Genomic DNA, 17076 nt, shown 5'->3' on the forward strand with positions numbered 1-17076 from the left:
TCTGACCTCTTTCCACGGCTATCACTTTGGAATAAGTCACCACTACCCTGCACTTAGCTTCCTTCATTTCGGTCGCCATAAAGGTACTCAGTGCACGCTACTTTCCCTGCCCAAACTGGGCTGTCCTCAGTAAAACATCACTAAACCAAACTGCTGGCATTTTAACACCATGTATTTATTACTATTCCCCATGCTTTTCCTTCTCCTGAAATGTTCGTTGCAGATCTACCTGACAATCCAAACATAATAACACTTTCAAGTCACAGGCACTGTCTTTTCAAGGTCAAAGTGGTTAAACAAACAAAAAAAACACTTTTTTTTTTAAATGTAACTTGTTTCTCTCTGAATCTCACTAGGAGTTTTACACATCCATTTATAACAAAGAAACAAACATCTGGTCACAGGCTGACCAAGAATAATTCATTAGTTTTTAGAAAATATAACTTCAGAGCCCAAACTGATTCCCTGTGACTTCTAAGCCTTGGTTTTTGCACTACATACACCCGTTTCATTAGGTGAGTCTGGAAAATTAACAGAAGTTCACTCTGCAGTGGTATGACATGTAGCATGGAATGATTTTACTAAGTGCAGGTTAAAAATATGAGGGAACAATTTTGCTGGGCAAATGCAAAGGTGAGAAAGTGAAGTCAAAACATCCCTCCATTTATGTTTTAACATCACGCAATGCTTATATTAGAAAATAATAATAATAGAAGACAGTACCTCAGAGTCCCAGGATGGTTCTACAGCTTCCTTTTCTTCTAATCCTAATGCTGAGGTTGCGCCTACAAAATGTAGTCACAGATACATTAATGAGAACACGTACGACTGGGAAGTTGAAATACATATATAAGCGTATCTTCATTCATGACTATGTCAGTAAAATAAAGTGGCAGGGAAGAATTTCAGAGGGTTGAAGCATTTTCTGGAAGAAATCTTGGTCATAGTTGGGATATTTATGAAGAAAGGTGGCAAAAGAAAGACACTTGAAAAGAAAATTGTATCATATTTGGATCTACACACTTCAGATTTTTTACATTATTTTTTTTTTAATTGAGGTACCAGGAATTGAGCTATACCCTCCCCCCTCCAACCATACTAGCTTTTAAGCAGAGAAGGAAATCCACAGATGTGCACAAACTTACCACCTTTGTCATTTTTATGTGCTCCATCAATAGAAACCAATTTGTTATGATCTGCTTGCTCCTTTAGGACACTGTTAATAGTCCGAGTGCCGTTCTCTTTTCCCCCAGTTTTTGGCTTTGCTGCTTCTTCCTATAAAAACAAAACAAAATGTAACAAAAACCCAACTTCAGAAAACATCATATTCCTGCACTTGGTCATTCAGTCAATCAGTCAGGAAGACAACATATATTTACTGTATCCATGAGATCATAGGCATTATCCTGGGAGAAGCTGGCAATATGTATAAAAGACAGATTCTGCTCTATATTCTAGGAGAGGTAGAGACACATGAAAATGAATCAACACAGACAAGTATAGCCAAAAAGAAAAAAGGTGAGGATCAAATTTTCTTTCCATTGTTCATAAAATCAGCTCTATGTCCTTCAGAAGAATCTGAGCATTTTCCATGACCTGACTTTTCCTTCCCTTAATTTGAATTTGAGATTATTCTCATCATAATTTGTACTATAGAGCTCCCGCTCTCACTTAACCCCACTATTTCTGCTGTACGTGTATAATAATCTCTCTCATTTTGACACTCATTTATCTTTATATTAATCTCATCCTTATTAAATGAATCCTTCCCCTTTGTACTCCTGCCCATCTTCATATTCATTCAGCTGTTCTTTTCAGTTGCTTTCTTGTTCTTTCCTTTCTTAATGGCACACTTGAGAACTGTTTATTGCCACCAAACTTTACAAATCTCAGTCCTGCACATGTGCCTCTCTTGTTATCACTCTGTTTTCTATTGTGATCTTGAGGACTTCCATTTCTGTGTAGGATCCTTTTCATCCCCATGAGAATCAGGGGGACGGTATGGGAAAAAGCACAGGAGGAACAAGTTAAAAATAAAACGGCTTACCTCTGTAACACCAAAGACTGCTGAAGATGGGAGAGGTTCCGGTGCTTTGAAGGCAGGATGAGAAAAGCCTGGAACTTCGGTTGATGGTTCGGGAAAGGTTGTAACCACATCTTCATTTTTATGATCAGAATTATTGTCCTCAAAGGAGGTGCTAGTTCCTGGTTTCAAAACACCATCTTTTGCCTCTGCTGTAGTGAAAACAAGGTACGGTAGATGAGATTATCTATAATTTCTAGTCAGTGAAAACACAAGAAGGACACTCTTCAAATAACTCACTGTTTATCGTGGGATCTTGCCAGGCCTGAATCGGCTTTGTGAACCTTGGATGCCAGACATTCTAGGGAAGAAAATAACAGCTTTAAGAACAAGAAATATGAAATTGAATAAAATAATTATAACATTCCCCATTCCTAGAGGATCTAACACAAAGAGCACTGGCTTTGGAGTCATTCAGATATGGATTCAAATCCTGGTTCTGACCTTTACCAACCTACATCTTCTCATGGGGTGAGGATTATGAGAGATGATCTGAGGAGTCCCAAAATGTTACTTTCCTTACCCCTCATTGATTACTATACAAACACTGTGGGATCCGTTAGATGACTTTCTTGACCAAAATGATCTAGAACAAAAACTTATCCCTGACAGTTTAGAGTCCTATTGAAAAAACTAACGTTAAGAAATTTAAAGTAATTGTTCTATTTTGAAATGTGCTTGCATGATTTATATATGTGTGAATGATCTCTCATGGGGGAAATATGAGAGTTTACTTTTTAGCAGTATCTTATTTGGATGAGTTAGAACAGCAAACAGTATAAGCTACTTGTATTCCATTTGCCAAAATGCTAAAGACAAATGATTGTTTAAATTCAGCTACTTCTATGAAAGAGGAATTAAAAACAAAAGTAATTCTGAAGGGCAATGACTCATGAGTGAGAGCCACACACATAGTAAACAGAAAGCTGTAACTAAATACAGTCACAGAGGCAGAGTGAGATGGACTGAAAGAACAGACACTGAAGAAGTGTTTTCTGCAAAGAAATATTAGGTTTGGGGCAAATCAATAAAAAAAAATTGGGGGAGGAGGAAGAAAAGGCAACATGAGACATGACTAGTCAAGAACAAACATAAGGCAAGAAAAAAAGGGAAATGTAATTATAACAAGGCATGTGGGGATATATATATATTTCAGTATTTATATATATAATAGATCAGTGATGTATGAGTATTGTTAGGTACATACTATCAATGAAAGCCTCTGTTTTACCTTTTTATTATATAAAATTATATAAATTATATATGCAAGTATATATATTGTTCTTCAGCAAATTTTTTAAAAATATCAAAATATATTGTATATAAAACATATATATAAAACAGAGGACTTTGTTCATAGTGTATCCCCAGTAATACTGACGTGAATTTCTCTACAACTGTTTGTTTGTCAATACTACTATAATAAAGGGTTAAATTTTGTCACTGTTAGGCATTCAGTTGAACATGGTCGTCTCTCACTACCTGAATGCTGTAAATTGTTATTAGGGAGAGAGAAAAATAGATTTTTCAAAGTTCCTAACACATCAACTTTCCAGAGAGATAACTGATAATCAGGATTCTAAGGAGAATACATAGCTTGAAAAGATATATTGAATAGAACATGAGATGGGGCTAAAAAGAAGGTTAAAGAGTTTTCATCTCAAATTCTAAGCTCACAATTGGTGGATACTGAAAAACAGACTGTAACCTTTTCCTATTTATCATACACTTCTTATCTATTTCCTCGGCATTTATGACATATTTCCTCTCATAACAACTGAACTTTTACAACCTAAACAGAGGGAATACAAATTTAAGTCATATTTTTGGAAATCAAATGGATTTCATTATGACATAGTACACATATTATATTACCTGTACCATCTGATAGATTTCATTATGATAGAGTGTGCATTTTATATTATCTGCAACATGATACAGAATTCCATGTCTCCTCATGCATTCACATTCAAAAGATACTAAAATGTTTCTTATATTTAAGACCTTATTCTAGGTGCTCCAGGAAATGCACAATTACGTTTCCTACTCTCTAGTGGAGTATACTGAAGCAGGGGCTATAAAATGAATATGTAAATAACTATACTACAAAATGTCTGAAACTTGAAATTTTTGAATGGGACACGAGGACTGGACATACTTTTTAAAACTATAATACAAAAGAATTCTGAAGTAGGTTTCATCATATGGTTGTTATTAAGAGTCTACCTAGAGAGCTGATTGTTATTTTAGGGAAAACATGTATTCTTCAATTAGATGAAGAGTTTTGAATGAACTCTTAATGGGATAATTTAGAAAACACAGAGGAATCTCTTTATAATATGGGTTTTGAGAAACAGAATTTTAATGTCTAAATTTCTAGAATTTCAACTATTATTTTAGTCTTAATGCAGAACCAAAGGTAGAAATGAGGTTAAAAACAAACAAACAACAACAACAAAAAAACCTCTTTCCTAAAAACCCTATGCTATGAAAATAAAAAGTGTCCAAGGCGGGGGGAAAAAAAAGACACATGCTACATAGTTTTGGAACTTAAAGGCCCCAGGAACAGCCCATGATTATCACAGAGAGTAGCTGTGTGCACTGAAGATGTCCCTGAGGCACGAGTATTATACAAGTGCCATCAGTGTGGTTTAAAAGTCAAAGAACCCCTATCTTTGGCCAAGCTTCACACTTCCTCTATCGTGGGAAAACTTTTCACAGCACAGTTTTCCTGTCACTATATATTTTCTGGTCCAATTTGCTTCAGCCTCATCTTCAGTATTTACCAAAATAAGAAAAGAAAAAATCAAGCAGTCGTATTTTTATAAAATGGTTTACTCTGACCAACTTTCCAACACAAACATAGAACAATGATAGGCAGACCACTGCTAAATTTTAAGAGTAAATACTACACAAAACTAAATTCAGAGCAGAAAAATTAATTTCACAAGAGAGCACTTTACCTTCGGAGCAAGATCTGCGTCATCATCTGCTGAATGCCATGAATCATCAATACAATATATGGATGAAACACTTTGGAGCAAAAATACACATCAAAAATGAGTGAGTTCATTTCTTTAAAGAAACAAAAGTCTATGCTGAGGGATAAGAAAGCAGATTTGGGAGCCAGGCTGCCTGATGGTCAAGTCACAGGTCAACTACTTGTTAACCAAGGAATCATGGGTCAACTAGTCAACCTCCTTGAACTACAGTTGCCTAGTTACCTAGAAGTAAGCTACAACAGCACAGCTACTCTGCAAAGCTGTTGCAGTAACTATATGAGGTAACAAATGTGAAGTACACAACACAGTGTCTAACCCAGAGTAGGACACTCAACAAACCTTGTTTCTTTTCTCTGTGTTCCCTTAGTCAACATATAATTTTTAAAAATCCACAAAATCCTACCTGCTTACAGAGAGATCTTCAATCCTCAATGGAAACTTAACCCTTAAAGTCTCTATTAAAGAGAAAATTAAAATAGATTTTGTATCAGCAATAGAAAAATACAGAATACTAATAGTATAAGACCAATGTTTTGTTAAAAAGCATTTCTTTGGGACCACACCTGGAGACTACACACTTGAGTGAATATTGAGTATACTCCTGGTGGGTAATTAATGAATAAAAACCACTTCCCCTCCTTTACATTTATCAAAAAAAAAAAGATATTTCACAAACTTTGCTATCTTATAGTGAACTGTTGCTTACAAGGACCAAAATCCCAACCAAACTTTATGAGACTCTCAAAAAAATGATAATCACTAGTAGAATCAGTATCATAAACTGACAATGTCAAACTTACATAGCATGGTGTTTCTGGATGATACCCATGGGACAAACCCACCCTGCCATTTGGCTTTGTCAGCCTCGTGTTATCTGGGCACAGTCATCCCTATTCACTCACATATGGCCTAGGGCTGTTTTCACACTGCAATGACAGACATGAGAAGATGTGACAGACACCACATGGCCTAAAATATTGACTCTCTGGCCCTTTATAGAAAAAGCTTGTGCATCCCTGCTTTGTGTCATAACCAGGAAACCCTAAGACTCAAATCAAATCTTCTTACTCTTCTCAACACTCTTCAGTGAATCCGTGCAGCTGCCATTGCTGGCTCCCAGCTCGGCAACCATGTCTTCTTCGTTGTCCTTGCTGGACAACTGCAACTTTTCTTGGGTATTTTCTGCCCCAGTATGCGAAGAAGGTACATTCTCAGCTGCAAAAAGAGAAATGATTATTCTGCGGTCATCCCAGTAAATACATCTCCTTCCCCAGTGGCGTTTAGGAATGAGCATGTGATGTAACACAGCCAGTGAGATGCTAGGGGAAGCCTACCGGCAGCCTCTCTATTTTCTTCCTCATTAACAGAAAACATGCAGAGAGAAGCAGCCCTCCTCGCCTGCGGATACTGTCATGTGAGAAGATGACGCTTGGAGCTGCTGCCAATCAGCAGACCAGGAAAGGCGACATCACACGCCAGCAGCCTCACTGCTGAAGGAGGGACAGCATCTGGGATCCTGATGACATCACTGAACCTTCTAAACAACCCTGGTTCCTGTTGCTGTAGCCACTGTTACTTAGGTCTCCTATTATTATTTGCAGCTAAAAGCATTCTGACAAATTTCTTAAGGTCTACAGCAGACCTCCTCCTTCCTATAGTACTAGAAAGGCTTTCAGAAGCGTGCCTGAGCTAGGTAGTCACCTCGTTCCCAACCATTCCTACAGCATCCTTTTTGCACCAACAAAATGAAACTCATAGATCCTGCAAAGTTCACCGGCACATCTTAGTGTTTGCATTGCTGTCCTTTCTACCAAATGTAATCTTGAAAGATGTTCTGCCCACCAAACACTGTCCTTCTGCCTCCTTCCCTGGCAAACTTCTACTCGCTCTGCATGCTTACCTGACATCCTACCCACTTTTAAAACACTCCCTTCCTCACCATGCACTTAAAGAATCTGGGACATATTAAATATCAATAAAAAATACATAAAGACAGTTACAAAGTCCTAGTGGGCTCTGGGACACAAGAGCACAGAATAAAGTCAAGTCAATCATAAACATGGTGATGACTGTAACGAGCTCCTGGAGGCCAGGAACTGTGCTTTTGACCTGTTTGCATTCTGGAACGTCAGAGTGGTGCTTAGTACCTAAAACACTTGATAGTCATCTGTCAAGTGGGTGAATTCACAGATAAGAATGTTTTCTTTGACAATCCTGTTTTAAAAAAACATACAGACACTAACCAGGGACAACTCTATTGTGTTATGAGCACCTTGAAGGCCAAAACTCTGTCTATTCCATCTTTGTATTTCCTACAACAGATGTTCTATCCTTGATCGAGGTCTACTAAGTTTAAGGTGCCCTCATACAGTTCAGACTGAACAGCACGTTAGGGGTCACATCTAGGCAGAACAGTCGTCTTTTGTTTTTTGTTTTTGTATGTGAAGTATTTCTGTGCTTTTATTGCAATTTGCTGAGTCCTGAGTTGTGCTATTTGAGTATTTATTATGACAACCCTTTAACTAATGGCAACAAAGAATCTTTTCCTAAGAAAATTAGAGTTTCAAGACAAGTATCCCCCCCAAAAAGAAGAAAACATCTCACTCTCATGAAGTCAACATATCGCATTCTGTCTGCACTTATGAGGAATGAAATTGGCAACCGAGTGAGACCTTGTTGGTATAATGATGCAAAAAGTAACCAGTGCTTCTCAACAAGGCACTGCTTTTCTGACTTCTGCGCTATCACTAGGTATTTTAAAAAACAATCTCTTATTAGTATGCTGCACACTGGCCCAGTTGTGCAGTTCTAATTGTTGGCCATTTGTTTATAGCACCAGGAAGGCACTGCCGAGTTCCGTTTTAAAGACAGTAACATTTTTAGTGAGAATAATCACTATGCAATAACTAGCGTTCATTCACCCAATGTAATCCATTCGCTTTAAAAACTAAAGATCCAGTTGTATACCAAGGCCAATTTGTTATAAAGTTAGAGGAAATGTACAACAAAGTTAAAAAACGTTTTCCTTATTTACACAAAGATATAATATGGGATTTCAGGGGCTATGATTAAATAAATGAATTTCTTTTCAGACAGTATTGTCTCAGATTTTAAATTACCTACAATTAACTTCTTAAATAATTCTGAATACTAGACCATTAAGAGAAACTTAATTAAAAAATAAAAACATACATGAAATTTACACACTGGCTTTTTTTTTTTTACTGCTCTTTCATTATCAAAAGTTCCTCAGTCTTACTTCCTTATCTATGGTAGGACCAACAAGAGTAACTTATTACCTGAAATCTGTCCCAGATCGCTATTTTGAGAGGGAGTATTTGGTATCTTTCCTTCTCTGTAGTCGACAATCAGCTGGTAAATGCTATATATAAAATAATGTGATAAATAAATATTACTACTTGAATACTAATATGAAATATAATTACCAAATGTATTAAATTCTTAGATTATTTCAGATAATATCAGAGATATCAAAACTTCAATTGTCCCATATACGTCAAATTTGTACAATCTACAAACATTTAAATTTAGCATGTGTAATTAAAGAAGAAAAAAATTAAAGTGAAGTAGTCAGGAACTGAGGGTAGTACAGCTCAGTAAGTTATCTAGAGTGAGCCTGACATATGGAAAGTGTCTCAAACTCAGAAGTCCCAGCTCTATAACCAACAGCTATTTGTTCCTGGAAAAGCTGCTTCTCTTCAGCCCAAAGTCTTCCTTTATACAACTGGGATCTTACTGTCTTCTTAGGCAGTTGGTTATTAATACTCATAAGAGTATTATGAAGATTTAATGAGATAATGTACCCCCCCAGATGCTCAGAGAAAGCGTGGAAGAATGGAAAAATTTGTTCTTGAACTTTAATGCTGGAACTATTTGAGAATCCCAAATAAAACCCACTGTGTGTTTTTTTCACAGGTGTAATATTTAAATGTGGCAGTTTTCAGGACAACGTTACAAATTATGGTGATTAGCTGTTCTTCGTGGTTTATACTTCAGGGCACCTCAGCTACTATATAATTTGTAGCTAAACTTATTTATAAATATATGACCTCATACAAGCATATGTATGAGAACTAAACAAGCTGTCACGCTGGTTTACGTGTCGATCACCATGAAGACCACGGAAACTGAATCAGCACAGGCATCCCGGGAGCAGAGGTCAATCATGACCAGACTGCAGGACCAGTTTCTTTTTCCTTTTCTTCTTTTAAAATTTTAGTAAAGGTCTTTAGAGAGCAACGTCCAGACCCCAGACTCAGCTGCCAAGGAGATCCTGTTAAAACCAGTTTTAGTACCAACACTGCAGCAACAGAATCAAGGGAAACAAGAGAATGATTAGAATGCCCTCGCCCTGCCCCAATGTCTTGTGGGAGAGGACTGTCACTGTGATCTTAGGGAATCCCTCAGGCTCTTGGAAAATTCAAAAGGAAGATTATAGAAGAAAGTCCCCAAAGGAACATACAGGATTTTCTGCTCAACTAAACATTTCAAGACCTAAAGAATTAGTTAGAAAAATCAGATATGTGACATTATTTGTACCTCCATGCACAGGGGTTACACTGGAATGAAATGGAGAACAATAGGATCCCTAAGGATAAAGGTCTTACAAAGCCTGAGATAAAGAACCCTGTGCCCACTGCTCCATCTCACTAGTCTGGCCTTTTGCTGGTTTCCAGCTGATGATTTGGAGTGTCTCACTGCCATCCCCAAAGTGCCTGCTCCCAACTACGAACTCTCACCTGTCACATAACAAGTAACAGTTAGGTCATTTCCAACCTCAGTTAAGAGATACTTGGCATTTTAATGTAAACACTTACTGTTCAAACCCATTAGAATAAGCATATTGTTCAGCAGACCATCCGCGTGAATCTTGAGAATAGGGACTAACACCTTCCTGAAGAAGTAACTTGACTATGTCCGGGGAGTCATGAAATACAGCAAGGATGAGTGCTGATCTAAAAGAAAAAAGAGAGAACTTCACCCTTAGGAACTTAGTTAGCTTCACTTAAACAGTTAACTTGATCTATTTTACCAAGTTAATATCCTGCCCACCCCTGGAGAACTGACCATTTACATGCTCAAGTGCTCATCTCTGCAAATTACCTCCAAGGCCAAAATGGAGGGATAAAAAAGAAGCCTCCTGTCCTACTTGGGTAGCACACAGTAGAAGTTGCTAATTTAAAGTCCTCTGATGGACAGGAAAGGATGCTGAGGTCACTTGTCTGAAGTAGGTAAAGATTTAAACAAAGGATTCCCCATTTCTTCCCTAGTCTGAAATATAGTACTTTAAAATCAGCTAGAGGTCACGTAAGGAGAAGCTGTCTGCAGGCTGAAAACAGTAATATGAATAAAAATGGCAGTAAAACTAGTCACGGCTGCAGTTAACACGCTGAGAAGCACGTGCCCGGCACTAACCTGAATAGTCTACGTATGGTCTTTCTCAGGCACAGCCGCCCTGGAAGGATGTACGACGACCCTCCTTTACGTGTCAGGATACATATTTGTTGATAAGTCATGTCCCCCAGGCAACACACCTGACCAGCAGGAGAGCTGGGAATTCAAACTCGTCTGACTCTAAACCCCGGCTCTTTCCTCTTTATCACCCACCAATGACTTGTCTTCTTTAAAGGGAATGTTTATTCAATAATTAGAGCTATTTTTCTTCCTCCTACCATTATCAATTAAAACTAAGAACATTAAAATGTACTAGAAATGAAAAAGGATAAAAACTGATGAACCCACAGTATCTGGTAATAGTTACTCACTGAGTGATACTCACTTAGTGATAACCTAATAACATCAGTATCCTTCAAAGAAAGTAATTTAAAGCAGAGTCATCCAAAAGACAAAACAAACTCCTTTTTATTTAATATGTATCTTTTAAGACAAAAATATATGCCAGGAAGTGGTTAAAAAATTATAAAAGAATGAAGAAATTCTACACTGTCTCATAAGCAAAATTAAAATTAAAGTCCGTACTAATAAAAGTAAAATGAAATCCCTGAACTGTTGTAAGATCACATGACCAAGAAAATCAGGTTGCAAATGACATCAGTCACTATTACAAAGGAAGATGAATCCTGCTGCATACTGTTCTTTGTGACACCCACGCAGAATATTTGCTCTTCTACCTAACTGATGATGTGTTGATTCTAAGTTAATCCTCTTCTTCTTAAGTTAATCTTTCTGATTGGCTGTTATTACTCTAGAACATCATTAAGGTTTAAAAAAAAACAGAGAGAACCAACTACTGTACCTTTGCACGTTGTCGACTGCATGTACATTTGCCCCGTTCTCTATCAAAAATCTGACCATTTCCTTTTTGTTCTCCTTGACAGCGAGTAAAAATGGTGTCAAATTACTCTGTAAAACAGCAAAAACAGTTGATAATGTACAAAATTACATATAATTTTCAAAACTGAATTTAAAAACTTAAGTCTCTGAACTTAAACATATACTATAAAGTAAATAACAAGCAGCCCCTTCCTCTTTGCCCCTCTATGCTCCTTCCCTTTAAAAGGCTCCTCCTTGATCTCTTTGAAAGTTTACCTGTAAAGTCATTCTCTGAAACTCACTTAAGATATTCACTGGTTCCAAGAACCTTTGCTTCTATCGCAGTGTCTATCAGGCATTCTGTAGTTACCTTACTGCTCAACTACTACTTCTGACCCTCTAAACACTGCTCCAGAGAGAACCATTTAGCTACTGAGTCAAACATTTTTAAGGAGCCATGCTGAGTAGAAAGATACCATATTGTCTGCAACATGCATAGCCTATCCAATTATAGCTATGACTAATCTCATAAAGCTTGCAGACATTCCAATGGGAATATGATTATTTGCATGTAAAGAAAAAGGTTTCCTTAAACCAACTTATAAATTCTAATTTGAAAAATCCCATCCCACTCTTAAGGGATTATTATAAAATATGAAATAGACTATAAATTAATATAGAGTGTCTTTAAAATCTTGAAATATTTATCAAAATATATTATACAACAGGAATTGTAAATTCAAATGTTTACAGAAGCAATGTAGGTGACCTGAGTAAGTGAAGGTCCCAGGTGAGGACAGCAAACCGTAGAACACATGTCCCACTGAGAAGGGACCACCTCTGCAGGGCAGTCTGCTAATAGCCTCGGCTCAAGGGGGACCAGATTTGATTCTTCAGGAGAAGTTCTGAAATGCAGATTTCTGCACGAGTCTGCTAAATTTTCAATGTTGACTCAATGTGTGGGGACAAACTGAACATATCCAGGGCCATGTTTAGTCTATAGCCCACTTGTGTTTTTATGTTTGTTGTGTTTCCAACAGTTCGGTATAAATCAAGTATTTGTATGTAAAACATTGCCTTTCTTTAGTATCATATGTCTTACACACAAAAACACTGGGCCCCAAGATGTAATAAAAATTGAGATTAAGACTCATAATACCCAGTTTAAGAATTTTTCCAATGCTACTAAAACTACAATTTATCTGTGTCAAATTCTCCCTGATTGTTAATGAAATGTATAATTAAGATTAAGGATTAAAAGGCATAAACAATCAGGCATAAAATAAGCTACAAGGATGTATTGTACATCATGGGGAATAGAGCCAATAGTTTATAATACCTATAAGTGGAGCATATAGTTAAATTTGTGAATCACAAAACTGTATACCTGTAACATATAATATAGTACATCGACTATACCTCAATTAAAAACATAAGATATTGTAAAATAAATACATTTTAAAAAGCTTAAAATACCCCCTTCAAGAATTTTTCCATTGCCTACTAAAACTACAATCTACCTGTATCTAATTCTGCCTGATTGTTAATCAAATGGATAATTAGTTAAGAAGCTGGCTAGAACTAAATTATTAAAACAATTCCAATTTGTTACTAATGTCATGGGTTTTGATGTTTAAAACTGCCATCTTGCATGGTGTATTTATATATAATTGAATACGACTCATCCATAAAAAAGAATGAAACAATGCCATTTGCAGCAACATGGAAGGACCTAGAGATTCTCATACTGAGTGAGGTCAGTCAGAAAGTGGAAGGCAAATCCCATAGGGTATCACTTGATATGTGGAGTCTAAAATACGATACAAATGAACTTATTTACAAAACCGAAGTTGACTCACAGACATAGAAAACAAACTGACGGTTACCAAAGTGGGAAGGGGGTGGTGGAGGAATAAATTAGAAGTTTTGGACTAGCAGATACAAACTACTATATATAAAATAGATGAACAACAAGGTCCTACTGTATATACTACAGGGAACTATTCTCAAGATCCTGTAGCAAACCATAAAGGAAAAGAATATGAAATATATAAGCATGGAAGACCCCAAGGTGTACATGGAGGGCCATGTGGCCACCAGCACAAGCGAATGACCCTGCCGGATATCAAACATGACCTGAACTCACTTGCCCAAATTCTAGGACCTGGGATCCTGGGGTGCTCAGGGCCTGTGGCTTGCTGCCTCCCCTGCCCAGGTGCAGTCACCCAGCTCCCCCTACTGGGTACTGTGTTCCTTCCTCCTCCCACCCATCCCCTGTGGCACACCTGCCCCTGAAGGCAGCCAGGCCTTCACATCACTCCACTCACCGCAAGCCTTCATCTTCTGTAGGCGCTGAGCCTGCAACCCACTCCCAGACACTTCCTAAGGGGAAGATTTTTCCTTCTGGGGTAGAAGTGTGGCTGGGAGACAGAGATCTGCCCTTTCTGTGGGCACTACCTCTAGCCCCTGGCCTTGGCTTTGGAGTTGTTTCCATGATAACAGGGCCTGATGTATTGCATTCAGTATACATATTACTATAAATAAAACACTTGTAGCTAGAAAAGAACCTGTATTTCAAATATCTTGTAAATAAAGTTAGTTGAGCTATACCTTGTTTATCGCCTCGATATTTGCATGATGGCGGAGCAGCTGTGTTGCAATTGACACACTCTCTTCCAAGATGGCATAATGGAGAGCAGTGTTTTGACCGCCGTCCTCAAGATTTGGGTTAGCACCGTGTTCCAGCAGGATACCGGCACATCCCCTGTTCAGGGATTGTACAGCCTGTTGGTATCATGCCAAGAAACAGACTGTAAGTGCCAGGCATTCCAAGTTAACATTCCCCAAGTTCCATCAGTTTGTTATGTTTAAAATAGATAAGTTAATTTTTATTCTAAGTAATTAAATCGAATCCATCTCACGTGGACACTGTTGGCAGCTACATACCCTGATGAGAGCTGTCGTCCTTTCCTTGTCACGAGCATTCAGATCACAGTTGAACTGGATAAGGAGAGCCACCACTCCTGGACAGCCGCTGATGCAGGCCAAGTGTAGCGGAGTCCTGCGAACATGAGAGAACTTTTTAGGGAATAGAGCACACTAGTTCAAAGATACAATTATTCATGTAATTGTAAACATTCAACAGCATGCTATTCCTACCCCTTTAAAACTAGCATTTAGTCTTCTTATCTTAGTTCTTCCTATGGAGAAAGAACAATATTTATTAGCTCTTATTACTCACCACTTTAATGGAAGAACAACCTGTTTGAATAGAAAGGGCATGCCGTTGAGATTCAGCTCAACTTGGGTCTGACTCCTACGTTAACACTGTCACTCATTAGCTCTCACTTAGCCTGTCTGTGCCTCCGTGTCCTCATCAACAAGATGGGCATGAAGTGGTAGTTATCTTACAGGACGCCACTGTGAAGCTTAAATGAAAAGCTATGCAGAGTGTCTGGCAGTTTCTTGCACAACAAAACAGCTCAATCATTGTTAGGTAATATTATAATTGTTAACGTTACTATTTCACAAAGACAACATTTCAATTAAGTTAAATAATAGTATATCTACTTTGCTGCTGCAAGGATGAGAGACAACCCCGTACTTCAATGTTTCTAACATGTTCATTTTCTCACACTTCAACATCTCTGACATGGGAAGGCAATTTAAAATTCATGTCTTACAACCATAGTTGGCAGCTCCTCCCAGGTCCGCCCACCCCCCCGTCCCGCCACTGTTACCTGCCGTTCTTGTCTCTGCTGTCTACGGCATTTTTCTTACGTGACAGCAACTTCCGCAATGTTTCATCATAGCCTGAACATGCAGCTCTGTGGAGCTTTGGTAGCTCACGCTTATCGGTGATGTACGAAGGCTCAGGTCTCTCAAGATTCCTGAGGCCCACCCAGCTCGTGAACTTAATCACTTTCTTCATGATCCTGCCTTTCGCCTTCCGACACCACACCCTTCCCGCTTGGCCTCTTGCCACCTCCCAATCTCAGCGCTAGCGCTATGGAAAAGCCACAGAGATCGCGCTGCCACACCTTGGCTGCGAAGCTCAGAGGCTTGGAATGTTTGGTCCGGAACACTCGTAGCCTAGCAACAGACCTGACCCTCAACTGCCCCTCAACTGTCCCTCCAGAGCCAGTGACCCTGCACGTGGGCACGGAGGCCCGGAGGCCCAGTGTGCCCCGTGTGCACGTGGGAGCCTAAGCCATTTCAAATCTCTGCAATGGCTTGTGGGCCATTTTAGATTCCTTTCAGATGTCAGTGCTAGGTGGCTGAGTGTTTCAGGACATTTCCAGAAGTGAGGCTTGCCCCTGAGAAAGTCGTGTTTGTATGTGACAGTGGTTAGAGTAGGGTGGAACTACAGGATGCTGAAGGCCTCGTTCCCCAGAGAGCTCCCCACCAAAAACCTCTCCATCTCCTTATCCCTCACTGTATTCCTTTCCGCATCCCTCTGGGCCCCAGCCACTCTCCATGGACTTTAGCAGATGCAAACAGCAGGAAGCTGTTTTCACGGTTTCAGAGACTGTGGCATTATGCATCATTAAGTACAAACTTGAGAAACCAACACACGCTCTGCAGATGAAATGAAAATGTGTTTCTGCATGTCTGCTGCCCCTGCTCTGTGGCTCAGCCTTATGTTACACGCTTTCTTCACTTTTATTTAATTTTTTGCTTTTATTTCCACCAATTAAATCTTTAATCAATCCAAGATTTATTTAGGAGCATGGTACAACATTTGAGGACTTTTTAACCATATAACTACTAAAGCACCACGTCAGTGACTCAGCGAGGCCACGCTGCTGGCTGACCGCTTACAGGAGGGGTGGAAGGCAGGGCAGGCCTCTTCTTCCTGCCTAGCTCCATACTTCCTCCCTCTGCTGGCTAATTATGGTTTCTGGCCCTGCCTGGATCAAAACTGCAGAGGTGCACCAGCTCCTCCTGAGTGGCTGATACTCCTGGGAGCTCGTCTTGAGTGGACAGGACCTGGCAAGTGTTTTAAAGCTGACTCTCTCAGGGGCACTTCTGTGCCCACACCTACAGCTGCGGGCAGGAGGGGATCATTCAATTATCATGAGCAATTATTAATGACTCCATATCATTTTAAATTTCATGATCAGAGTACATAAAGAGACCTTTGGAGGTAATCCAGTACAGCACCCTCTGAAAAGAGTGTTTTTTCTAAATATACTCGAGTGAGGGAATTCACACTTTCCTGAGGAGTCCTGTGATCTCACAGGACATTCACACACACAGACAAAACACCCATGACACGTGGGCTCGGGGCGATGATGCAGGCTTGGGGATATGTTGTAGCCTTCGGGAGATGTGGGCTTGGATAGATGATGCGGGCTTGGGACATGATGTTGGCTTGGGGAGATGTGGGCTCAGGTACATGACCGGGCTAGGGGAGATGATGTGGACTCGGGGAGTTCTGGGCTCAGAGAGATGTCTCTGGCCAGGGAGGTGACACGGTCTCAGGGAGATGACATGGCCTCGCGGACATTATGTGGGCTTGGGGACATGATGTGAACTTGGGGAGATGTGGGCTTTTGGAGATGATATGGGTTGGTGAGCTGTAGGCTCAGAAAGATGACGCCGGCTCGGGAAGATGATGGTGACTTGTGGAGATGACATGGACTTGGGGAGATGTGGCTTTGGAGAGATGATGCGGGCTTGGGGAGGTGAAAAAAT

General features: G+C 39.3%; 2 protein-coding genes across 3 annotated transcripts in view; both read right to left on the bottom strand.

The window, feature by feature from the left end:
• LOC135318499 (ankyrin repeat domain-containing protein 26-like) overlaps positions 1-2383 on the bottom strand; it is a 54229-nt gene extending 51846 nt beyond the window's left edge. The window contains exons 1-4 of the mRNA XM_064489581.1: positions 2324-2383; positions 2048-2235; positions 1146-1275; positions 724-785 (exon numbers count right to left, since the gene is read on the bottom strand). The gene's annotated coding sequence lies outside the window, so the exon portion shown is untranslated. The remainder of the gene's footprint in view (positions 1-723; positions 786-1145; positions 1276-2047; positions 2236-2323) is intronic.
• A 2447-nt stretch (positions 2384-4830) lies between these two features.
• LOC135322099 (metabotropic glycine receptor-like) overlaps positions 4831-17076 on the bottom strand; it is a 38978-nt gene continuing 26732 nt past the window's right edge. Inside the window, exons 1-8 of one of the 2 annotated variants that reach the window (XR_010382411.1) lie at positions 15120-15501; positions 14326-14440; positions 13990-14163; positions 11363-11469; positions 8385-10061; positions 6154-6300; positions 5489-5540; positions 4831-5116 (exon numbers count right to left, since the gene is read on the bottom strand). Coding sequence is in view for 1 of the 2 variants with exons in the window: in XM_064489644.1 (XP_064345714.1) it covers positions 14364-14440 (77 nt within the window). In the remaining variant the exon portion in view is untranslated. Of the gene's footprint in view, positions 5117-5488; positions 5541-6153; positions 6301-8384; positions 10062-11362; positions 11470-13989; positions 14164-14325; positions 14441-15119; positions 15502-17076 lie in introns of those variants that run through there. The other variant, XM_064489644.1, reaches the window with a different exon arrangement.

Source organism: Camelus dromedarius, chromosome 9 (assembly GCF_036321535.1).
Source record: "Camelus dromedarius isolate mCamDro1 chromosome 9, mCamDro1.pat, whole genome shotgun sequence".
NCBI classification, from domain to species: domain Eukaryota; kingdom Metazoa; phylum Chordata; class Mammalia; order Artiodactyla; family Camelidae; genus Camelus; species Camelus dromedarius.